Below are 24,805 nucleotides of genomic sequence, written 5' to 3' on the forward strand. Positions count from 1 at the left end.
GCTCTAAAAAATAAATGAACAAAAGGACAAAGCACAAAATAATGCAAGTTCAGGGATGCCCAGCTTTAGCCCAGGACTCTAGATGTTGATGGGCGTCTGGACCAGTAGTTTGAAAACCCTGCCCTGGAGAGACTGTGCAGAGGAAGGAACACGGCTTCAGAGCCCTCTTCATCTGAGGTGTCATTTATTTATTTATTTTTAAGACGGCAGCTTGCTCTGTTGCCCAGGCTGGAGTGCAGTGGTATGATCTCAGCTTACTGTAACCTCTGCCTCCCGGGTTCAAGCGATTTTCCTGCCTCAGCCTCCTGAGTAACTGGGACTACAGGCGCCCACCACCATGCCAAGCTAATTTTTGTATTTTTAGTAGAGACGGGGGTTTCACCATGTTGTCACACTGGTCTTGAACTCCTGACCTCGTGATCCGCCCGCCTCGGCCTCCCAAAGTGCTGGGATTGTAGGCATGAGCCACCACCCCTGGCCTATTTTGAAAATCAGAATCTATTTTTGGTTGCAGAACTGAAGATCCAGAGACTAGGCTGGAATGAGAAGGTCCCTTCCTTTTGCCACACTTGGCCCAGGCTTGCTACTTCCCCCACGCCCTATAGCTATGGAGCACGCAGATCAGAGCTGGGCGGGGTAAGGGTGTGGAGGGCCCTCTCTGTCCAGGCTCACAGCCCGACAGAGGCAGGCTCAGGTTCATAGCCGGACAGAGGCAGATCAGAGCTGGGCGGGGTGAGGGGTATGGAAGGCCCATGGGCCCTCGTCTGTCCCAGGGCATCTGGGTTCACGGCCCGACAGAGGCTCAGGTTCTCCCTGGAAAGTGCTCCTCATGGATGGGCAATGGCTGCTTCCTGATCTCTTTGGCAAGAAAATGTCTTTGCCAGATATATTATTTTTTGTATTTTTCTCATAATAATTCAAGTTCAGGAGTGATAAGCTTTAGCCTAGGACTCCAGATGTCAGTGGACAGGAAAGGCCAGAATGGACACAGGTTCCCCAGAGAGAAGCGGAATGTCAGGGGCTGGGGAGCCCGGGCGCTGCGGCAGGAGCAAGGCCACCCACCATGTGGTCTCAGCTGGGCCTCAGCCTCTGGCCTGGGTCCTGGGATGGGTGCCTGTGGCTTCCTGCTAGTGGCCCTGCAGGTGTCCAGACCCTCGGGAGCCAGAGCGAGATGGCCCACAGACCTGTGTCCCCTCCCTGGGGCTCTCTCCTCCAGGTGACCTTAATGCTGCTCGACCAGAATAACCGGGAGCACGTGATTGATGCCTTCAGGCCCGACGTGACCTCGTCCTCTTTTCAGAGGCCAGTCAATGACATGAACATCGCAAGCGGCTGCCCGCTCTTCTGCCCCGTCTCCAAGATGGAGGCCAAGAATTCCTACGTGCGGGACGATGCCATCTTCATCAAGGCCATTGTGGACCTGACAGGGCTCTAACTGCCCCCCACTGGTGTCTGGGGGTTGGGGGCAGCCAGGCACAGCCGGCTCACTGAGGGGCCACCACACTGGGCCAGGGCCTCACTGTACAAGTGGGCAGGGGCCGCGCTTGGGCGCTTGGGAGGGTGTCGGCCTGCAGCCAAGTTCACTGTAATGGGGGCAGGAGCCACCAGCCAGTCCTCAGATTTCAGAGACTGTGTGGAGGGGCCTGGGAGACGGGCTTCGCCCAGGGCTGTGGTGGGATTGGCTGAGGGTTTTCAGGTGCTTCCCAGCACAAGCTGCCCTTGCTGTCCTGTGCAGTGAAGGGAGAGGCCCTGGGTGGGGACACGCGGTATGGGAGCACATCCCAGCAGTGCCCATGTAGCAGGAGCGCAGTGGATGACCTTGTGTCCCTCGGGCATGACAAAGGAGGAAGGCTGCTCCAGGATAAGGGCCTCCTGCTGGCCAGAGTGAGGAGGGCCGAGCAGCTTGGTTCTCCCCTCTGGCCCCTGGAGAGAAGGGAGTGTTCTTAGACCCCTGGGTGCTTGTCTGCACAGAGCTCTGGTCTGTGCCACCTTGGCCAGGCTGGCTGTGGGAGAGGGTCTGGTTCCATGCTGCCTCTACTCAGACCATTGTGTGGGGGTACACAGCACAGCCTGCGGGTGAAATGTGAGAGCTCGCCATCCAGCTCACGAGACAGTTATTAAACCACTCAAATCTCTGTGGTCAGTGGCATCCATTTGATTCCAGGTTGCCTGCGGCTTCCAGCCTTGGCAGTGGTGACCCTCTGTGGGTCCTCCTGACCTCCTCTCCTCTCTCAGATCCCTCCCCACAGGGTGCCTGGCCCCTGCCTCCTTCTCTAGCTAGCCAAGCTGTTCTCTCTGTTCCTTACCTGCTGTAAGCTCTCTCTTCTGGAGCCTTGGTGTGAAGCCCAGTGTTCCCTCTTCTGGAATGTTCTTCCCTGTCCAGCTCCTCTCCTAGGCCTCCCCAGGGACTCCTGTGAGAGCAGGATGAGGATGAGCCAGCCCTGGTCCTGCCTGTCTGTGTACAGACTCCACCGAGCATCCTGGCTGCACCGGGGGTCCTGGCTGCACGGGGGGTCCTGGCTGCACGGGGGGGCCAGGCTGCACGGGGGGTCCTGACTGCACCTGGGGTCCTGGCTGCACGGGGGGGCCTGGCTGCACCGGGGGGTCCTGGCTGCACGGGGGGTCCTGGCTGTACCGGGGGGGTCCTGGCTGCACGGGGGGTCCTGGCTGTACCGGGGGGTCCTGGCTGCACCGGGGGTCCTGGCTGCACGGGGGGGGCCTGGCTGCATGGGGGGGCCCTGGCTGCACTGCCCCTGTGGTGTGTTCTTGGGACAGCACAGGCAGGTGTAGGCACAGCTTCGCATTCAATATCAGGGCAACTGTGCTGGGACCTATTGGGCATCTGTATCAGGGTCCAGGATAAAGTGTTGTCGTCTCTTGACATCTTCATGCACTGTTGTAGTTTGAGAAGTTAAGACCGTAGAAAAATGCAGAAAATAACTCAGGCACAGAACTGACCGACAGGCATTGTCTGTGTTCTGTGAGTGTGTACTGGGCCTAAAAAGCGGGCGTCACAGAGCCTTGCTGTTCCCTTTCCCAGCCTCACCTCAGCTCCCCAGGCCACGTGGCAGGAATTGTGGCGTTTCAGTTCTCCTTGGGCTTTAGAATTTTGCATCTGTATGTTTCTGTATTCACAAATAAGAGTATTGCATTGAAAATGCAGAAACCATCCACTGGGACAGCTGCAGGTAGCTTGGCTTTTTACTCAGCCTGGCTACTTTTAGTGCCTGTTGTGCTGGGCACTCTGCATGGTGGATTCTGACTGCTGTGTGTGAGCTCCCCAGAGAGCACCTCCCAGTCTCTTCCCGTGTCTTCAGGGTTTGGTGACTGGAGACAGCCAGACCTGCTCTCTTGGGTCTCCTGTCAACCTGGAAGGAGGGTTGGTGGTTTCTAGGCCTCCCCTTTTTAGCAGTTGCCAGCTTGCTTTGCAGAGGGGCTGCATCTAGTCCTTCCACCAACACCAGGGGAGGGTTCCCATCGCTCCCATCCCTGCCCACGCTTCGTGTTGTTGGAATTGAGAAGATGCTGCAGCCTGCTGTGTTTGAAGTGGCATCGCTGTCACATGCGTTTCTCTGGTGACTCGGCAGAGTCGGGCATCTTGACCATGCTTTACCTCTCCGTTGGATTATCTCCCGTGCGAATTACCTGTTGATATCTTTCTCATTTTTCTTCTGGTTGTTGGTCTGGGTCTTATTCTACTGGTTGATAGGAGTTCCTGATATTCCCGATTACAGATTCTCAGTTGTCTTTGAACTGTGTTTCTGTTCCTGACGTGCAGAAGCTTAAACCCTACGCATGATCAGTTGATCTTATCCTTTATGAATGGTGCTATTTCCGACTGACTCAGAACATCCAGACCTTCCCTGAGGCTGAAAACCACTGTCATGTTTTCTTCTAATGATTCTGAAGTTTTGCCTTTAACATACTGGGCTTCTCTATTTGGGGATTTATTTTATATGACAGGTTTTGCTGGGTCACTGCAGTTTGTTAAAGCAGATAGAAGAGGTCATCTCTTCTCACTTAAAGCGAAATGGAACTGTGAAATAAGAGGAATGGGACCAAAAAAAGTCCTCCCACAGGGACAAAGACGGGGAAGAAGCCAACATCTCAGAGGATTTGAACCCATTTTGGAAGGTGGGAAGTGGGTTGGTGGGTGGCTGTTGAGCAGAAGAGGGCTGAGGGGGAAGCTGGCCACGCCGGGAGACCCTGGCACGGAGCAGAATCTGAGCTAAAAGTGAATCAGCTGAAAGACCTTGCAGGTCCTTTGCCAGCCAGAGCAGCCAGATGGTCCTCCTGGCCCTCACCTCCCTGCAGTGGAGATGGAGGTCCGGGGAACCTGGGGGAAGAGCAGAGGACCGCACCCACGACGCAGTGAGAGCAGCATTGGGCTCCAGGCTGAAGAAGGGGCAGAGGTCTGCACTGAAACAAATCTCTAGGTGCTGGCTGCTGCATGAAGAGGCTCCCACAAAGCAGACCGAGGCCCCGGAGGGACAAAATGCTCTGGAGCGGCCCCGTGGGCAGGCCTGGCCCAGCCGCCTCGTGGCCTTCTGGGGAAGTGACAGGCTCTGTGCAAACCCACAGAGGTACCATCGTCACTATCTAATTTTGGGACATTTCATCAGCCTGCAGAGAAACCTTCCCTTAGCAGTCACTCTGTTCCCCTCCCCTCAGCCCCTGACAGCCAGCCACAAACCTACCTTCTGTCTCTATAGATTTGCCTACTCAGGACACTTTTACTCAGCAAGATATTTTCAAGGTTCTTGTGTGTTGCAGCATGCGTCGGAGTTTCATTCCTTTTTATGGTTGAATAATATTCTCTTGTAATATTCTCTTGTATGGATGCACCACACCTTATTTATCCATTCACCCATTGCTGGACATGGGGGCGGTTTCTACTTTTTGGCTACTCTGAAAATGCAGTTGTGAACATTTGTGAACAAGTTTTTGTGGGGACACGTATTTGTTTTCATTTCTCTTGAATATTTATACCGAGGAGTAGAGCTGCTGGGCCACTTATTCAGCTCGTGGAGAAATTTGCCAAACTTTCATGTCACCTTTCATCTCCCTTGGGAAATGTTTTGTTTTTGTTTTTTTTTGAGATGGAATCTCGTTCTGTCTTCCTGGCTGGAGTACAATGGCACGATCTTGGCTCACTGCATTCTCCGCCTCCCAGGTTCAGTCAGTTCTGCATGAGCTTCCTGAGTAGCTGGGATTACAGATGTGAGCCACCACGCCCGGCTAATTTTTGTATTTTTAGTAGAGACAGGGTTTTACCATGTTGGCCAGGCTGGTTTCAAACTCCTGACCTCAGGTGATCCCCCCACCTCGGCCTCCCAAAGTGCTGGGATTACAGGCGTGAGCCGTTGCACCTGGCCCCTAATAACATTTTTAAATTTTCACATACTAAAATTGATTTGTTCTTTTGTTCATGGAACATTCGGTTCCATGGATGTTCACACCTGTGCAGATTTGGGTAAGCACCATAACTGGGAGACAGGCGAGCCCTGCTGTCTCAGAAGACCGTTCCACTCTCCCCATAGTCACCACCCCGACCCCTGGCAACCACACACCTGCCTTCCACCCCGACCCCTGGCAGCCACATGCCTGTCTTCCCCCACCCCGACCCCGGCAGCCACGCGCCTGTCCTCCCCAACCCCAAACGCTGGCAGCCACTCGCCTGTCCTTCGCCACCCCAACCTCTGGAAGCCACGTGCCTGTGCTCCCCCACTATAGTTATGTCTTTCCAAGAAAGTCCCATAATAGAGTCCTACAGCGTGTGGCCGAGAGCAGCGGGACCTGCAGAACACCTCTGAGGTTGATGAGAATGCGTGCATCCGTGCGTCGGCATTTGTTTTGCATCCGTGTATCGACATTTGTTTTCTCTCTCCTTTTTTTTTTTTTTTTCAGTAGTGCCGTATGGATGGATCAGTTTTTCTCACCACCTGTTGAAGGGTATTTGGGTTGTTCCTAATGTTTTGCAGGTCTGAATAGAGCTGCTATAAACATTTGTGTACAGGTTATTGAACACGTTTTTATTTCATTAAGGTAGTTAGCAATGGGGCTGCTGGATCACATAGTAAGTGTATTTTTAAATTCAAAAGAAACTGCCAAGCACGTTCCAGAATAGCTGTGGCCTGTCATGGAACACCAGCTTGAGCCACCGTTCCCGCTGCTCCACATCCTCCTGGGCACTTTGTGTTCTCAGCGTTAGTTTTTATTTCTTTTTAAGAGATAGTGTCTTGCTCTGTCACCCAGGCTGGAGTGCAACAGTGCAGCCCTACCTCACTGCAGCCTCATACCCGTGGGCTCCAGTGATCCTCCCACCTCGGCCTCCCCAGTAGCTGGGACTACAGGTTCACACCATCACGCTCAGCTTATTTTCTTTCATTTTCGTAGAGACAGAATCTCACTATGTTTCCCAGGGTGGTCTCAAAGTCCTGGTCTCACACCGTCCTATCTTGGACGCTGGGATTGTAGGCGCGTGTCACTGTACCTGGCCAAACTTTATTCTTGTTTTTCTTTTTATTTGTTTTCCTTTTCCCTCCTTCCCTCCTTCCCTTTTTTTTTCTTTTTTTTCTTTTTCTTTTCTCCTTTTTCTTTTGCCCTGCCCTGTCCCCTCTTTTTTTTTTTTTTTTTTTTTTTAAAGACAGTCAGTCTCATTCTGTTGCCTAGGTTGGAGTGCAGTGGTACAAATCCTACCTCACTGCACCCTCGAGACCTCAGGCTCAAGCAGGTCTTCGTACCTCAAGCCTCCCAAGTAGCTGGGACCACAGGCACACCACCATACCCGGTAGAGACTGGATCTCCTTTTTTTTTTTCTTTTTTTGAGACAGAGTCTTGCTGTGTCACCAGACTGGAGCACAGTGACCCATCTTGGCTCACTGCAACCTCTGACTCCCTGGTTCAAGCGATTCTCCTGCCCCAGTTTCCCAAGTATTTGGGATTACAGGTACGTGCCACCACACCCAGATAATTTTTTTGTATTTTTAGTAGAGTCAGGATTTCGCCATGGTGGCCAGAATGGTCTCAATCTTCTGACCTCATGATCTACCTACCTCGGCCTCCCAGAGTACTGGGATTACAGGTGTGAGCCACCGCTCCCCACCAGAAACAGGGTCTCTCTATGTCGTCCAGGTTGGCCTGAAACTCCTGGGCTCAAGTGATCTGTCTGCCTCAGCTTCCCAAAGTGATGGGATTACAGGCATGAGCCACCACGCCCAGCCCATTCTTGTTTTTCAGAATTGTTTTCCCTATTTTTGTTCGTTTGACAGTGCATATATATTTTACAGTCAGCTACAAAAAGTTCTGCTGGGATTTTGATTGGAACTGTGTTAAATCTACAGATCAGTTTGAGGAGAATTGACATCTGTGTCGAGTCAGACAATCCATGAACGTAGTCCATCTCTCTCCTTTATCAGCATTTTGTAGTATTTCATATGTATGTTGAATTGGTTGGAATGAGTGGCACAATCACAGCTCACTGTGGCTTTGACCTCCTGGGCTTAATGGATCTTCCCACCTCAGCCTCCTAAGTAGCTGGGACTACAAGTGTGTGCCACCACGCCCGGCTAATTTTTGTATTTTTTGTAGAGACAGGGTTTTGCCATGTTGCCTCGGCTGGTCTCCTGGACTCAAGTGATCCACCCACCTCTGCCTTCCAAAGTGCTGGGATTATAGGTATAAAAGCCACCATGCCCAGCCCGTATACATATCTTTTTTTTTTTTTTTTTTTTTTTTTTTGGAGACAGAGTCTTGCTCTGTCGCCCAGGCTGGAGTGCAGTGGCTGGATCTCAGCTCACTGCAAGCTCCGCCTCCCGGGTTTACGCCATTCTCCTGCCTCAGCCTCCCAAGTAGCTGGGACTACAGGCGCCCGCCACCACGCCCGGCTAGTTTTTTTGTATTTTTTAGTAGAGACGAGGTTTCACCGTGTTAGCCAGGATGGTCTACGATCTCCTGACCTCGTGATCCGCCCGTCTCGGCCTCCCAAAGTGCTGGGATTACAGGCTTGAGCCACCGCGCCCGGCCACCCGTATACATATCTTGTACATGTTTCGGTAGGTTTATGCTTCAGTGTTTCTTTTACTTATTTATTTATTGCTTCCTGTCCCGCAGCTTACTTTGATTTTGAGCTATTGTAAGAGGTTGCTTTTTGAATTTTGGTTTCTGACTGTATATTTCCAGTGTTTAAAAACAAAACTGATTTTTATGTGTTCTTCTGACACCTTTCAACCTTGATGAATTCACTTACTGGTCCTAGGAGATTGGGATTTTGTTTGTTTTTATAGATCCGGGGAGATTTTATGCATAAACAATATGTCATCCATGAATAAGGACAGTTTTTTTCTTTTTTTCAATCTCTGTGCCTTTTCTTTCTTTTGCATGCCTTGTTCCATTGGCTGACTTCCCGTTTATAAGGTTGAATGGTAATGGTAAGAGTCTATAGCCTTTCCTCATTCCCAGTCTTGGGGAAAGCATTCTCGCTTTCACAATTATGTATCATGTTACCCACGGGGATTTTTGGTAATGCTGTTTTATCAGGTTGAGCAAGCTCCCTTCTACTTCTAGTTTGCTTAGAGGGTTTTGTTTTTTTTTTTAATATCATGGCTAGACATTTTATCAGGATGCTTTTTCAATGGCTGGGTATGGTGGCTCATGCCTGTAATCCCAGCACTTTGGGAGGCCAAGGCAGGCGGATCACCTGAGGTCAGGAGTTTGAGACCAGCTTGGCCAATTAAAAACAAAAATTAGCTGGGTGTGGTGGCGTGCTCCTGTAATCCCAGCTACTTGGAGGCTGAGGTAGGAGAATTGCTTGAACCTGGGATACAGAGGTGACAGTGAGCCAAGATTGTGCCATTGGGCAACAAGAAAGAAACTCTGTCTTCCAAAAAAAAAAAAAAAGGCCGGGCATGGTGGCTCACGCCTGTAATCCCAACACTTCAGGAGGCCGAGGCGGGCAGATCACAAGGTCAGGAGATCAAGACCATCCTGGCTAATACAGTGAAACCCCGTCTCTACTAAAAATACAAAAAATTAGCCAGGCCAGGCGTGGTGGCTCAAGCCTGTAATCCCAGCACTTTGGGAGGCCGAGATGGGCAGATCACGAGGTCAAGAGATCAAGACCATCCTGGCTAACATGGTGAAACCCTATCTCTACTAAAAAATACAAAAAAAAAAAAAAAAAAACCCTAGCTGGGCGAGGTGGCGGGCACCTGTAGTCCCAGCTACACGGGAGGCTGAGGCAGGAGAATGGCATAAACCCAGGAGGTGGAGCTTGCAGTGAGCTGAGATCCGGCCACTACAATCCAGCCGGGGCGACAGAGTGAGACTCCGTCTCAAAAAAAAAAAAGAAAAAAAATTAGCCAGGCGCTGTGGCGGGCACCTGTAGTCCCAGCTGCTTGGGAGGCTGAGGCAGGAGAATGGCGTGAACCTGGGAGGCAGAGTTTGCAGTGAGCTGAGATCACACCACTGCACTCCAGCCTGATCTCAAAAAAAAAAAAAAAAAAAAAGATGCTTTTTCTATACCAAGTGATACATTCATATGGTTTTTCTCCTGTACAGTTAATATGGTGACTTATGTTGATCTGCAAATATTGGACCAACCTTGCATTCCTGGAATAAACCCTACCTGGTCATGGTGCACTATCATTTTTATTTTTATTTTTATTTATTTATTTATTTTTTTTTTTTTGAGGCGGAGTTTCGCTCTGTCACCCGGACTGGAGTGCAGTGGCCGGATCTCAGCTCACTGCAAGCTCCGCCTCCCGGGTTCCCGCCATTCTCCTGCCTCAGCCTCCTGAGTAGCTGGGACTACAGGCGCCCGCCACCTCGCCCGGCTAGATTTTTGTATTTTTTTTAGTAGAGACGGGGTTTCACCGGGTTAGCCAGGATGGTCTCGATCTCCTGACCTCGTGATCCGCCCGTCTCGGCCTCCCAAAGTGCTGGGATTACAGGCTTGAGCCACCGCGCCCGGCCTATCATTTTTATATATTGCTGGATTTGATTTAATATTTTATTGAGGAATTGAGGATTTTGCCTCTCTCTGTTCATGAGAGACATTTGTCTATAATTGTCTCTTTTTTTTTGAGACGGCGTCTCGCTCTGTCGCCCAGGCTGGAGTGCAGTGGCGCCATCTCGGCTCACTGCAAGTGCCATCTCCCAGGTTCACGCCATTCTCCTGCCTCAGCCTCCCAAGTAGCTGGGACCACAGGCACGTGCCATCACACCCAGCTAATTTTTTGTATTTTTAGTACAAGGTGGGGTTTCACCATGTTAGCCAGGATGGTCTCGATCTCCTGACCTCGTGATCCGCCTGCCTCGGCCTCCCAAAGTGCTGGGATTACAGGCGTGAGCCACCGCGCCCGGCCTATAATTGTCTTTTGTATTGTCTTTGTCTGATTTTGGTATCAGGGTGCTGTGGGCAGAAAAGTCAATACCAGAAGTGGGTTTGTTGTTTTCACAAATACTCAAAACATGTGGAAGCAGCTTTGGAACCGGGTAGTAGGCAGCAGCTAGAAGAGTCTGCAGGAGCGAGAAAAAGCTTAGATGCCATTTGTGAAATGTAAAGGGTGATTTTGTTGAGAGCTCAGAAGAGAACTGTAGGGAAAGCCTGAAACTTCTTTGAGAATACTTAAGTGGTCGTGGTCAGAATGTTGGTAGAAATCTGGACCATGAAGGCCATTCTGATGAGATCTCAGACAGAAATGAAGAACAAGAAGAACAAGAAATGAAGAAAAGAAGAAACTGGAGGAACCACCATCCTAGTTATAAAGTGGCAGAGAACGCAGCTGAAGGGTGTCCGTGCCCAATCCTTCCTTTGTGGAAGGAACTGGGATATCTGGCTGAGGAAATACTCAGGGTGTGGCGTGCCTTCTTCTAACTGCAGAGAGTAAGATGTGAGAAGAGGCCGGGCGCGGTGGCTCAAGCCTGTAATCCCAGCACTTTGGGAGGCCAAGACAGGCGGATCACGAGGTCAGGAGATCGAGACCATCCTGGCTAACATGGTGAAACCCCGTCTCTACTAAAAAATACAAAAAAACTAGCCAGGCAAGGTGGCGGGCGCCTGTAGTCCCAGCTACTCGGGAGGCTGAGGCAGGAGAATGGCGTGAACCCGGGAGGCGGAGCTTGCAGTGAGCCGAGATCTGACCACTGCACTCCAGCCTGGGCCACAGAGCAAGACTCTGTCTCAAAAAAAAAAAAAAAAAAAGTAAGAAGAGAAATAAAGATGGAATTTGTAATTAACAAGGAAAGAATAGGGATTGTAAGGATTTTCAGCCTGGCCATTTAGGGAGTAATAAGGTGCCTTTAGGAGAACAGAGCAAGTGTGTGGCCAAGCAACTTAGTATGGACAGAATGAAGCCAGAGGCTGCTCATCAGGTCAGGGGGAAAATGGCCCCAGAGGCATTTCAGATTCCTGGTGCTGCCCCTCCCACCACAGACCCAGAGTGCCAAAGCTTTTGGGAAGGAAATATGTCAAAAGAGAGGTGTAGGGTGTGGACCTTAGAGCCTGCTGGCCAGGGCCATCCCAAGTCTTTGCTGTCTGCATTCCAGTGCAGACCCCCTAAGCCACTCCAGCCTGTCTCAAGTGGACCCAGGGAAGGTACAAGTCATAAGCCTTGGTGGTGTCCATGTGCTGCTGATTCTGCAGCCTTGCAGGAGCGGCAGGGACATGACTTCGCCCACTGGGTGTCACACAGGATGTCACAAGCAGCCTGGGGCCCAAGTGGAGACATCTCCAGGCCGGAGCCATGGCAGAGAGCCCACACTAGGGCAATACGTGATACAGCCTTGGGGATAAGGCCACCCCTGAGACCCCAGAACTGGAGAGCCAGCGTGGGAGAGCTGAAGGCACGAGACTCCAACCTAAGAGAGCTGTGTGAGGGCTGAGCCCAGCAAAGCTATAGGGGTGAGGTTCCCAAGAGCCTGAGGACCCAGCCGCACCCCACGGTGTGCAGAAGGCAGGATTTGGAGTCAAAGAAGATGATTCTCAAGCCTTAGGATTTAGTAGTATTCTCTCTGTTGGATTTTGGACATTTGGAGGCCTGTTATTCCTTTCCTCTTTACAGTGTATCCCTTTGGAACTGAAATGTGTCTTCTATGCCTACCCTAACATTGTATTTTGGAAGCATGTAACTTGTTTAATTTCACAGGCTCACCATAGAGGGAAAGTTGGAAAGTTGCCTCGGGATGAATCATGCCTTGAGTCTCACCCATGTTTGATTTAGATGAGACTCTGGGCTTTGGACTTTTGAATGGGGCCATTGGGATGGAATGAGTATATTTTGTATATGAAAGGAACATGAATTGGTGTGAGGCAGGGATGGAATGCTATGGCTTGAATGTTTGTATCTCCCAAACTCATGTTAATATTTAATTGTCATTGTAACAGTGGTAAGAGGTGGGATCCTTAAAGGGTGATTAGGTCAGAGGGAGGATAGGCTGGAATTGGTGCTGGTTTAATAAGGTGAGCTTGTCCCTCTCTTGCCCTTCCACCTTCCACAGTGACACAACAAGAAGGATCGCACCAGATGCTGGCACCTTACTCTGGGACTTCCCAGCCCCCAGTACTGTGAGCCAATAAATTTCTGTTCCTTATAAACTATCTGGTCTCAGGTATTCTGTTATAGCAGCAAAAACAGACTAAGAGAACATGATTTGTGCCCACCCTCCAATTTCCTGTGTTAAAACATAATCCCCAATGTGATGGTACTTTGAGGCAGGACTTTGGGAGTTGATTAGATCATGAGGGTGCCACATTTGTGGATGGGATTAGTGCCCTTAAAAAGAGGCTCCAGCCGGGCGTGGTGGCTCACGCCTGTAATCCCAGCACTTACGGAGGCTGAGGCAGGCGGATCACTTCAGCCTAGGAGTTTAAAACCAGCCTGGACAACATGGCAAAACCCCATCTCTACAAAAAATATAAAAATTATCTGGGTGTGGTGGCGCACGCCTGTGATCCCAGCTACTTGAGAGGCTGAGGTGGGAGGATCACTGGAGCCTGAAGGTCGAGGCTGCAGTAAGTTATGACGGTATCAGTAACTTAAGCCTGGACAACAGAGTGAGAACCTGTCTTTAAAAAAAATAAAGGCCGGGTGTGGTGGCTCACACCTGTAATCCCAGCACTTTGGGAGCCTGAGGTGTGTGGATCACCTGAGGTCAGGAGTTTGAGACCAGTCTGGCCAGCATGGTGAAACCCCCTCTCTACTAAAATACAAAAATTAGCTGGGCGTGGTGGCGGGTGCCTGTAATCCCAGCTACTCGGGAGGCTGAGGCAAGAGAATTGCTTGTACCTGGGAGGTGGAGGTTGCAGTGAGCTCAGATCACGCCACTGCACTCCAGCCTGGGCATCAGAGCTAAATTTGGTCTGAAAAAAACGAAACAGCCCTGGAGAATTCCCTTGCCCCTTCCAGCATGTTAGGTGACAGCAAAAAGGTGGCCATTTATGAACCAGAAGATAAGCCCTCACCAGACACCCAATCTGTAGCACCTTGATGTTGGACTTCCCAGCCTCCGGAACAGTGAGAAGTGTCTGTTGTTTATCAGCTAATGGAGTTCTGTCACAGCAGCCCACACGGCCTGAGAAGCAGGGCTGTACTGGCCTCACGCAGGAGGAAATTGGAAGTGTTGAGATTTGTTTTATGATCCACGCCGTGATCTATTTTGGTGGATTTTTCATGTGCACTTGAAAATAATGTATATTTTGCTGCTGTTGAGTGGAATGTTCTGTACATACTGATTCAATTCAAGTTCACGGATTAGTTTCGCAGGTCGAATTGTATTCCTCCAAAAATATGTTGCAATCCTAACCCTTATTTAGGGTTACACAGAATGTGGCCTTATTTGGAAATGGGATCTTTACAAAGGTAATAAAGTTAAAATGTGTCATTAAGGCAGACCCCCCAATTCAGTATAACTGGTGTTATAGAAGGGAGATTTTGGCCGGGCACCGTGGCTCACACCTGTAATCCCAGCACTTTGAGAAGCCGAAGTGGGAGGATCACTTGAGCCCAGGAGTTTGAAACCACACAGTGGGACCCTGTCTTGAAAAAAAAAAAAAAATGTACAAAAGGGGGAAATTGGGACAGACATGCATAGAGGGAAGAGGATGTGAGGATCAGAGAAGACACCATGTGAATCCAGGAGGCTGGAGGGATGCGTTCACAAGCCAGGGAGCACCGAGAGAGGCTAGGGTCACAGGAGAACCTTCCCTAGAAGGAGCATGGCCTGCCCACACCTTGATCCCTGACTTCCGGCCTCCAGAACCATGTGTGAAAGCATCAGTTTCTATTGCCACCTGTTCGTGGGACTGTGTTACAGCAACCTTGGGAAGCCAACACAATGGTGGCCTTCAGTTCTACAGTTTTGCTGAGTTTCTTTTCCCCTTCCCTCTTCCCCAGGCTTTTTTTTTTTTTTTTGAGACGGAGTCTTGCTCTGTCACCCAGGCTGGAGTGCAGTGGCCGGATCTCAGCTCACTGCAAGCTCCACCCCCCGGGTTTATGCCATTCTCCTGCCTCAGCCTCCCGAGTAGCTGGGACTACAGGCACCCACCACCTCGCCTGGCTAGTTTTTTTGTATTTTTAGTAGAGACGGGGTTTCACCATGTTAGCCAGGATGGTCTCTATCTCCTGACCTCGTGATCTGCCCGTCTCGGCCTCCCAAAGTGCTGGGATTACAGGCTTGAGCCACTGCGCCCGGCCTCTTTTTTTTTTTAAACACATGGTCTTGCTGTGTCACCCAGGCTTGAGTGCAATGGCACAATTTCTGCTCACTGCAACCTCTGCCTCCCGGACTCAAGTGATTCTCCTGCCCCAGCCTCCCAAGTAGCTAGGATTCCAGGGGCAGGCCACTACCGCCTGGCTGTTTTTTTTTTTTTTTTTTTGGAGACAGAGTCTCGCTCAGTTGCCCAGGCTGGAGTGCAGTGGCACGATCTTGGCTCACTGCAAGCTCTGCCTCCTGGGTTCACGCCATTCTCCTGCCTCAGCCTCCCGAGTAGCTGGGACTACAGGCGCCCGCCACTACGCCCAACCAAATTTTTTCTGTTTTTAGTAGAGACGGGGTTTCACTGTGTTAGCCACGATGGTCTCGATCTCCTGACCTGGTGATCCGCCCGTCTGGGCCTCCCAAAGTGCTGGGATTACAGGCGTAAGCCACTGCGCCCGGCCTTTTTTGTATTTTTAGTAGAAACCGGATTTCACCATGTTGGCCAGACTGGTCTTGAACTCCTGACCTCGGGTGATCTGCCCGCCTCAGCCTCCCAAAATGTTAGGATTACAGGTGTGAGCCACCGCGCCCGGCCTTTTTCCTTCTCTTTTTATAGATACCTAATCTTGGTATGAATGGTCCTTTTTACATCTTCTATTTTTTTGCTGAGGCTTTCATATTTTTACATCCATTGCAAACTGTTTGTGATTGCTTGCTCTAGCATATTTACAGTCGCTACTTTAAAGTCCTTGTCAGATAATTTCAACATCTGTGTCTGCATGACTTCCTCCCAAGCCTGGCGTTTGGTCAGTGGGGACCATGCGGGTTCCACTTGCATGTCAAGAAGTGTTCGTTTTTGTTCGGGGCCCACCTACCCGGGGCCGTGGTGTGATGTTCATCTGCAATGATTGCAAGGTGTTCAGATTTTGTAAAATCCAAAATGTCATGAAAACTTTTTTAAAGAGTGCAATCCTCAGCCGGGCACGGTGGCTCAGCCTGGAATCCCAGCACTTTGGGAGGCGGAGGTGGGCGGATCACGAGGTCAGGAAGTCGAGACCATCCTGGCTAACACAGTGAAATCCCGTCTCTACTAGAAATATAAAAAATTAACCGGGCGTGGTGGTGGGCCCCTGTAGTCCCAGCTACTCGGGAGGCTGAGGCAGGAGAATGGCGTGAACCCGGGAGGCAGAGCTTGCAATGAGCTGAGATTGTGCCACTGCACTCCAGCCTGGGCGACAGAGCAAGACTCCGTCTAAAAAAAAAAAAAAAAAAAAAAAAAAAAAAAGGCCAGGCGCGGTGGCTCAAGCCTGTAATCCCAGCACTTTGGGAGGCCGAGACGGGTGGATCACGAGGTCAGGAGATCGAGACCATCCTGGCTAACATGGTGAAACCCCGTCTCTACGAAAAAATACCAAAAAAACTAGCCGGGCGTGGCGGTGGGCACCTGTAGTCCCAGCTACTCAGGAGGCTGAGGCAGGAGAATGGTGTAAACCGGGGAGGCGGAGTTTGCAGTGAGCTGAGATCCGGCCACTGCACTCCAGCCTGGGCAACAAAGCGAGACTCCCATCTCAAAAAAACAAAACAACAACAAAAAACTGTCTCCTACATTGCTGTCTGCAAAACACTGGAGGTTATGGATATTAGGTTGCATCTCGATGTTAAACCTTCACTAATGTACTTAAGGAAATCACAAAGATTCTGTAAATACAGAAGTGAATTGCAGACATAATATGGTTGTGCCATGTGGATAATGGCAGGCACTAGGCGGCATTTATGTAGTAACTAATGACAAAAAGTCATGGCTAGTGGCATATAAAATACTCTTTGCGATAAAATATTTCCTTTATTAATACTATAGAAGGGGGACGTAACAAGGAACTAACAATCGGTGTGACAACTAGCCTCAAACACTGTCTTTCATTTTGGTTTCGGCACCTCCTGTTTGGGGTTATTAGCATCCTGGAAGAGCACTGTGGCCTCGTCTGATGAAGCCTAATTGGCTGGTCTGTTCCGAGCTGGTCTGACGGTTCTGATAGGCAGGTGTGGATGTTGGGTTCAGAGCTGAATCATCTTTGCCTGAAATGGCACTAGACTCTACAATTTCTGCCTTAGCGAACACTCAGTTCTAACCTGTGATTTCTGGTGGAACAAGCTTTATTTTTCCAGCCTAGCGATGATCTTGAAGCAGAGGAATCCCAGTGCCTTTTAAGAATTGTGTTGGCCGGGTGTGGTGGCTCACGCCTGTAATCCCAGCGCTTTGGGAGGCCGAGGCTGGAAGATCGCTTGAACCTGGGAGTTTGAGACCAGCCTGGGCAACATAGTGAGACCTCATTTCTACAAAAATTAAAAAGTAATAAAAATTTGTTGATTTTTTTTTTTAAAAAGCTACTAATTGTTTTTGGGAAATAGAATTTATGGGTCTTTTCCTTTGCACATTGAATTTTTTATTTTTTTTTTTTTTAGAGACAGGGTCTCCATCACCCAGGCTGGAGTGCAGCGGCCCGGGCATTGCTCCCTGCGGCCGTGGCCTCCCAGTGGACTAGGGTTACAGGTGTGAGCTGCTGCGCGCAGCTGCAAGGTGAAATGTTATGGTTCTTCGTGTGTGAAGTGATTTTGGGTTATATTCTAGACATTTTAAATATGACTTTATGAGATCTGGGTTGTGTTTGAATCCCGTGGGAAATGTCGAAGTCTTTGGTTAGCATGCACTTGGTCCTGTGAGGGTCGGACGCACACTGCTCCCGCTCGCGTGGACTCCTGTCTTCAGAGCTGCTGGTCTTTGGTCTGGGGCCCGAGGCTGGTCCGCAGTTCCCCAAGTCCGTGGTGTGACCCTTAGACCCATGTGTCTGCATGTGAGTGAGCCCGGCACCCACAGCCACCCCATGCGTGAGCCCGGCACCCACAGCCACCTCATGTGGGTGCTTCCCAAGCTCCCCACGCTGGGTCTGGCTGCTGGGCTCCCTCACTGTCCATTCAGACAGTTGTGGCTCTAGTCACCCCCATGTGACGTGCCCTTGACTGGGCCAAGGTGGAGTCTGTATGGCAGGAGGGCAGGGGAGGAAAAAGCTAACGGGGCGGTCCCACCCTCAATGCAGCGGCACGGAGCCATGAGGGACTTTCTGGCCCCCGAGTTTGGCTCTGATGGGTTCCTGTAGCCACCACTCCCACTGCCATCAGGGTCACAAAAGAACGGAGAAGAGAGTAAACCCAGGGTATTGCCTCACTGACCCTGCCCATCAGCGTCGGTTCCTTTCCCTGGCCCTTAGGGCTGCTCTGGGCTTTCTGCCTGGCCCCAGCACTCACCTCCAGTGTTCCGGCTGCGTAGAGTTCAGGTCACGGACATAAGGTCATCCCAGTTCTGCGAAACTTGGGATCGTGCTGCTGCTCCCTGACCCAGCTCCCTGACCCAGCTCTCTGGCTCTCCGGCAGCTGCTGCGGGCCACGTGTACGAGTTTCATCGCTGCAGTTTCACAGGGCTCACTCTGTCGCCCAGGCTGGGGTGCAGTGGCGCAATCTCAGCTCATTCCCAGGTTCGATCAATTCTCCTGCCTCAGCCCCAAGTAGCTGGGATTAGAGGTGTGAGCCACCATGCTCAGGTTTTTTGTTTGTTTGTTTGTTTTTTTGAGACGGAGTCTCGCTCTGTCGCCCGGGCTGGAGTGCAGTGGCCGGATCTCGGCTCACTGCAAGCTCTGCCTCCCGGGTTCATGCCATTCTCCTGCCTCAGCCTCCCGTGTAGCTGGGACTACAGGCGCCCGCCACCTCGCCTGGCTATTTTTTTTTTTGTATTTTTTAGTAGAGATGGGGTTTCACCGTGTTAGCCAGGATGATCTTGATCTCCTGACCTCGTGATCCGCCCATCTCGGCCTCCCAAAGTGCTGGGATTACAGGCTTGAGCCACCGCGCCCGGCTTTTTTTTTTTTTTTTTTAATAGCACAGAAGGGGTTTCACCATGTTGGCCAGGCTTGTCTTAAACTCCTGACCTCAAGTGATCCGCCCACCTTGGCCTCCCAAAGTGCTGGGATTACAGGCGTGAGCCACCAGGCCCGGCCTGACCTCAGCACGTATTTTCTGAGGACTTCTGTTCTTTTGGTAATTCAGTCACTTTCTCTTTAAATACTGGGTCTCCACCCCCACCCTGTAGATGGGGTGGGGGCATGCATGCCACTCCATTCCCCTCCCAGGGCTGTGTTTATTTCATCTCCTCTGTGCCATCTTCTGCTGCCTGGTCCTCACAAGTCTGTCTGGTCCAGTGCTTTCCACGTATCAAACCTTTTATTTTTTTTATTTTTTTGAGACAGAGTCTCTCTGTCCCCCAGGCTAGAGTGCAGTGGTGCGATCTCAGCTCACTGCAAGCTCCACCTCCTGGGTTCAAGCCATTCTCCTACCTCAGCCTCCTGAGTAGCTGGGACTACAGTTGCCCGCCACCATGCCTGGCTAATTTTTTAAAAAATGTTTAATAGAGACGGGGTTTCACCGTGTTAAGCAGGATGGTCTTGATCTCCTGACCTCGTGATCCACCCGCCTCGGCCTCTCAAAGTGCTGGGATTACAGGCATGAGCCACCGCACCCGGCCTCACATATCAAGCTTTTGGTGCAGTCACTCACCGTGTCATTTTCCAGTGTCTAATTGGCTCCCTTTTTATTGTGAAATGTCCACGTCCTCTTCATTTCTGTGCCCGCTTTTGTTGTATGGTGCATAGAGGTGTTTTTGTCAGTCTCCCTGAATGTGAACGTAGCTAAACCCTTTTCAGGAAATGGCTCAATTCTTCGGAGCCTGCCCGTGGAGCGTTTCTGTTTGCAGAATCTGTCGGCTCTTTTCTGAGGGTCTCAGTCTCAGCGCAGCTCATCTTGTCGGGGGGGTCTTTGGTGTGTCTTCCGTCCTTTCCTTGTTCTTGCCCACGGTGGGGGTCTTATTATGAACTGCAGAGGTCCCCTCCCAGATGGAGACCAGGAGTTAGCGGGACAGAGGCCCCATCCCTCTGGGTGGCACAGTCTGTGTTAGTGGTGCCGTCCCTGACCCCGTCGGTGCTGGGGCTCGGCCCCAGGGTCTCTACCAACCCCTGCAGCCCATGTGGCTCCGGGAACCATCACCTCGATACTCACTCGTCTCCTCTGCGTCCTTTCTCTGTACGGGGTTGCCTGCTGCCATGTGTGGAGCCACAAGCTCCATGTGCTTCCTATAATGGGCAGCGGACCTGAACGCCAGGCTCTCCTCCTGCTGTCTTGTCACCACCATCACCCTGGGCCCCGAGCTCCCGGTGCAGCTCTGACAAAGCCTGCAACGTCCAGCTGGAGCTGCACCTCTGCTGCCACTTCTGGGCCCCTGGTCCCTTCCTCCCCGGCATGAACTCTGAGGAGCTCTGCCCAACACCCTCCCTGCCCCCAGCAGCTGAGGCACTCCCTCAAGGACAGGACTGACTGTGGAGGCCGCCCTGGCACTGGGAGCAACGCAGCCTACTGACCCTGGAATCAGACAGCAGGCCCTGCATGCTGCCAGCCCCGGCAGATGTGCCAGGCATCTCCCTGGATGTCACAGAGGGGGGACAGGGCAGTATGACAAAGTCTGGCACCAGCACATGACCTCAGACGCACATGTCACCTGTCAGCAGTGACTGCAACAACCACTCCAGTGGGGCCACTATGCCAGCGGTGACGTCACCCGTCAGCAGTGACAAAATCCGCTCCACTGTGCCAGCGGTGCCCACAGTCTCCCTCCCTGCAGACAGAGACTGAACGACAACGTGCTGTTGCCAACTGTTTATTCAGGGCCCTGAACGGGTGGTGCGTGGACATGCAGCACACTCGGGCCCATAGCAGTGTGACCGGCCGCTCCCAAGCCACGGGCGCACCACAGCCAGGCTGCCAGAGCCAGCAGCCCCTGCCACCGCGGGGCCACTGTCCAGGGCCCTGCAGGACCAGCCGAGGGTGCCCCAGGCTGAGGCCAGCTGGGGTGGGTGAACCCCTAGCCTGGGGATGAGCGAGGAGTGGCAACCCCAGTATTCTGTGCACCCCAATCTGGCCAGGAAGCCAAGGGGACCTTGGGTTCCAACCTCACTGGCCACCCTGTGCCAAGTATCACAGCTGCGTGAGCAGGTTTGCGTGTGAGAGCGTGGCGGGGCCTGGCTGTCCCCTTCCTAAGGCATAACTGTTACAAGCGTCTCCACCTCTCCCGCTCGGGAAAGAACCACAGAGCCTGGGTGGCGTCGAGGGGTCCCAGCGGCTCCAGTGCACCCAGCACCCCTCAGCGCCTCTGGCTGGCAAGCCAGGAGAAGAAGGCGCGAGGCCGCGGACGAGGTGTCTGGAAGATGCGCACGGTGCGTGGGGAGCGCCAGGCTTTGATGGTGGCATCGTCGCTGGCCGTGAGCAGCAGCTCCTGCTCCTGGGGACTGAAGGCCACTGAGTTGACCACGTCCTCGTGCCGCAGCTTGGCCAGGCAGATGTTGTAGTGGCGGTCCCAGATGTAGCCGTGCCGGTCCTCGGCCCCGCTGCAGAACAGCGCCTGGATGAGCCTGTCGCCCGCCTGCTGTGCCCGCGCCCGCCCTGCACCACGCTGCGCCCTGCACCTGGCCACGAAGTCCCTGCTGACGTCCAGGAAGATGAAAAAGCACTCGTCGTTGGGCGTGTAGGCGCGGTGCGCACGCAGAGCCCGCCTCACCTCCCGCATGGTCTTGAGGTCGAACACCAGCAGGTCAATCTCCTCCGCGATGGGTGGCGGCTGCATGGGGTCGGCCACCACTGCACCACTGGGCCAGGCGCGGCTGTTCACATACAGGTACCTGGGCGAGGGGCACTGTGCTAGGTACGGGCCGCCTGCGGGCACCCCGCCTGGGACACTGGCAAGAGGCCCACCTGTTGTCGGGCGACAGGCCCATGCCAATGATGTGCCCGTGCACGTCTATGACGTGGTCCAGCGCGTCGAAGAAGGCGTCAGAGCCCCGGCCCTCGCCCAGCACGGGCCCCGCCGTCGTCATCTGGTGTGGCAGGATCTGCTTGATGCCTGCAGGGAGGGCTGCGGTGAGGGTCCCTGCCCAGTGCCCCAGGGACGTCACTCCAGGGCAGCCCCCTACCCCAACGGTGTCTCTGGGGCTGTGGGCACTGCAGAGGTCCACGGGCACTGCCTGCTCTGGGGGCCCCAGACCTGAATCAGGCCCCTCAGCTGCTCACTGGCCAGCGGGCCTGCCTGTTTGTTTTCACTGCTCATCCTGCAGGCCCCAGACAAGGTCAGGTCTGGGCTTGTGTCCCCAGCCGGGGTGAGTGAATGATCCCAGCTGTGCCTGCGGACTTGCTTGCCGTCTGCCCCCCAGGACCCCTGCCCGGCCTCCCCCAAGCTGCCAGGACCGAGGTGGGCAGCGTGGCGGCAGGGGTGTACCGATCTGGTGTGGGGAGTAGGTGAGGCAGCCAGTGGTGAAGATGAGGTACTTGCTCCTGGCGACTGTGGCACTGCGCTCAGGGGGCTTGGTGTGGCCCTGGGCCAGCAGCTCGGCCACCTTGGTCTCTAGCACGCGCTCCGACGGCTGTGGCTGCGCCCGCCCCTCCAACACGCGGTCCAGAAAGTGCCGCAAGCCCTCCTTGGCGTGGGCGGGGGCCGGACCAGCCACCTCCTCCTCGTTGTCGCCGCCCAGGTCAAAGATGCGGCAGGGGGACGTGGCCGGGTCGCCGGCTTCCAGCAGGAGGTCAGGGCTGTCGAAGCGGCTGCAGTCGGCCACCATCACCGTGCGGATGGTGCTGGCGTTGAGGTTCTGGATCTTGAACAGCCGCTTCACCACATTGACGTTCTCTGACTCTACGTCCTGAGGGAGGGGGCACATGCCAGGTGGGCGCCAGGCCCTGGGGATGGCAACCCTGCCCCCAGCCCAACCCTGTCCCGCCCCACCCCGCCCGCACCTGGAAGGCGTTGTTGAGCCACAGCACCGAGCAGGAGGTGATGTCTCCGATGCGGTGCAGGTTCCCCGAGATGAGGCTGGTCTCGGTGAGCCAACAGCCAAACACGTCGTAGGGCTTGTTCCGCACGCGGGACAGCAGCGCGAACGAGTCTGTGGGGAGGCCAGGGCTGGACAGGCTGTCGGCGAGGGGCGGCGAGGGGCGGCACGGGGCGGGGCGGGGCGGGGCGGGGCGGGGGCGGGGCCCACCCGGCACCCGGCACCCGGCACCCGGCACCCGGCACCCGTGCTCACCTAGGCTGATGACAGCGATCTCGCCAGATGAGGAGTTGTGCGGCCCCAGGAACACCCCCGAGGCCAGCAGCAGCGAGTCGTCCTTGTTGAACTGGGAGAACTGGGTGTAACTCCAGTTGTAGGGCCGCATGTCCGCGCTGTGCAGCAGCGAGATGGTCAGGTCGTTGCTCCAGATCTGCACGGCAGGGGTGGCCATGGTGATCGCCTGGCCAGGTCGCGGGGCAGGGCCCTGCTACCACAGCGCCATGAGGCCCCAGCTCTGCCAGCCCTGCTCAGAGACCACCGGGGGCAGGGACCCCCTGAAGCCACTGTCGTCCACTCTGGGGGCGTCGGTATAGAGGATAGGAGCCTGCCCCTGGAGCAGGCAGCTTTGTGTGGGACCCTCTCCTCAGCACTCCGTGCCGCCCTGCACCGCTCCTGATCCTGTGGTCCCTCCGCTGGATGCAGGGAGCTGCTGTGTCCCCTCTGGCCTGACCCTTCCTTCCTACCCGGTTGGAACACCTAGGTCCTGGGACCTCCGTGCTTCGGGGCAGCTGGGTGGGACGTGCAGGACACCTGGCCATCCTCACCTTCACAGTGCAGTCCTTGGAGCAGGACGCGAACTGGTACCCCCGAATGGGAGAAGCTGAGGTGCAGGACCTGGTCCGTGTGTTCCCGCAGCGTCTGCACCTCCACGCAGGGCACCGTGTCATACAGCCGCTGGAACTCCTCGTACCAGGACGTGGCCGCTGTGGGTGGGCAGTGTCAGTCCTGGGCTCAGGCCTTCCTCCTCGCAGTCAAGGTCAGAGTGTGGCCCCAGCAGTCCTGGCAGGCCCCGTGGTGCCCCTGGAACCCACTACCCATGGCATAGGCCTTGGCTGGGGGATACAACCCTGCAGCTCAGAGACCCCTGTACCCCCCACCCCTCAAGTGACCCAGTGAACCCTCTGGCCCCCATGCTCTGAGGGGGACCTGGGCTGTGTCCGACAGACCTCGATCAGGGTGAGGGTTTGAGGATGGACACTCGGGGCCGTGGGGCAGGCCCCCAATCAGGCTGACCCCCAAACGCAGGAACCCGGGGCCCTGGCTGCAGAACGTGGGCAGGGGCCCCGCACGCCACTGACCTGGGTGTCGGGGCACATCGCGGGCCACCTGGTAGTAGCGGTAGAACTGCTCCCTCCACAGGAACTCGTCCCGCGACACGGCCTGCCATTGGCGGCACACCAGCCCCGCGGCCAGCACGTCGGCCGGGCCCAGGCTCAGGAAGATCTGGTAGACGAGGCTGTCGGGGAGCAGGGGCGTGCCGCCCTCGTCCATCGTGACATTCTGCCCAGGCGGCCCTGAAACCCACCAACGGCTGCCCTCAGCCCAGGCCCGAGAAGGGAGGCCGAGAGCGGGCGCCCGGTTCCTCCCGCCCCAACCGTCCCGCCGGGAGTTCCACGGGGCTGGGTGTCTGCAGGGGACGCCCGGGCACCGCCGTCCAACCAAGGACCCGGCAGCTCCCGGCGGGCCGGGCCGGGCCCGCTCCGCCGCGCCATCCCCCGGCCTCCTGCGGCCGGCAGCGGGCGCCCCTCAGCCCGCCGGGGCCCGGACCGCCGCTCGCAGGGCACGGGGACACCGGGCGCCGTCCGAGGACGGGCTTCCGCCGAGGGGAGGCTCGGGGCGGCCGGGCAATGGCCTCCGCCCTGCGGCCCTGGAGAAGCCCTGCCCGGCAGGCTCGGGGCGGCCGGCGGGGACGCGCGCACGGGCGGCCTCGGGGCTTCTGCAGTCGCCCAGGGCGGGCGGAGCCGACGAGGCGGGACCCCCGAGGGCCGCAGGCGCACTCACCAAGGCCGCCTCCGCCCGCTGCGCCGCCCCCGCCCCGCGCGGCCCCGACCCGCTTCCGCCGCCGCAGCCGCTCGGACGGCCGCCCCCGCCCACCGGGGAACCCGCCAGGCCCGACGCCACGAGCCCCG

General features: G+C 54.4%; 2 protein-coding genes across 11 annotated transcripts in view; one reads left to right on the forward strand and one right to left on the reverse strand.

The window, feature by feature from the left end:
* The window catches only part of TRAF2 (TNF receptor associated factor 2), a 45,214-nt gene extending 43,079 nt beyond the window's left edge, over positions 1-2,135 (forward strand). For all 10 annotated transcript variants that reach the window (XM_008005563.3, XM_008005560.3, XM_008005558.3 and 7 more), the window contains one exon: positions 1,217-2,135. In XM_008005563.3, coding sequence (XP_008003754.1) covers positions 1,217-1,435 — 219 coding nt within the window. In that variant the 3' untranslated portion in view covers positions 1,436-2,135. The remainder of the gene's footprint in view (positions 1-1,216) is intronic.
* An 18,304-nt stretch (positions 2,136-20,439) lies between these two features.
* Positions 20,440-24,779, reverse strand: FBXW5 (F-box and WD repeat domain containing 5). Its single transcript, XM_008005550.3, is given in 10 exon segments — positions 20,440-21,182; positions 21,261-21,473; positions 21,547-21,694; positions 22,067-22,487; positions 22,582-22,730; positions 22,872-23,046; positions 23,441-23,482; positions 23,484-23,599; positions 23,975-24,190; positions 24,678-24,779. Coding segments are annotated over 9 exon segments (1,701 nt in total). The 5' UTR covers positions 24,168-24,190; positions 24,678-24,779; the 3' UTR covers positions 20,440-20,938.
* Positions 24,780-24,805: the final 26 nt, after the last annotated feature.

Source organism: Chlorocebus sabaeus, chromosome 12 (genome assembly GCF_047675955.1).
Source record: "Chlorocebus sabaeus isolate Y175 chromosome 12, mChlSab1.0.hap1, whole genome shotgun sequence".
Lineage (NCBI taxonomy): Eukaryota > Metazoa > Chordata > Mammalia > Primates > Cercopithecidae > Chlorocebus > Chlorocebus sabaeus.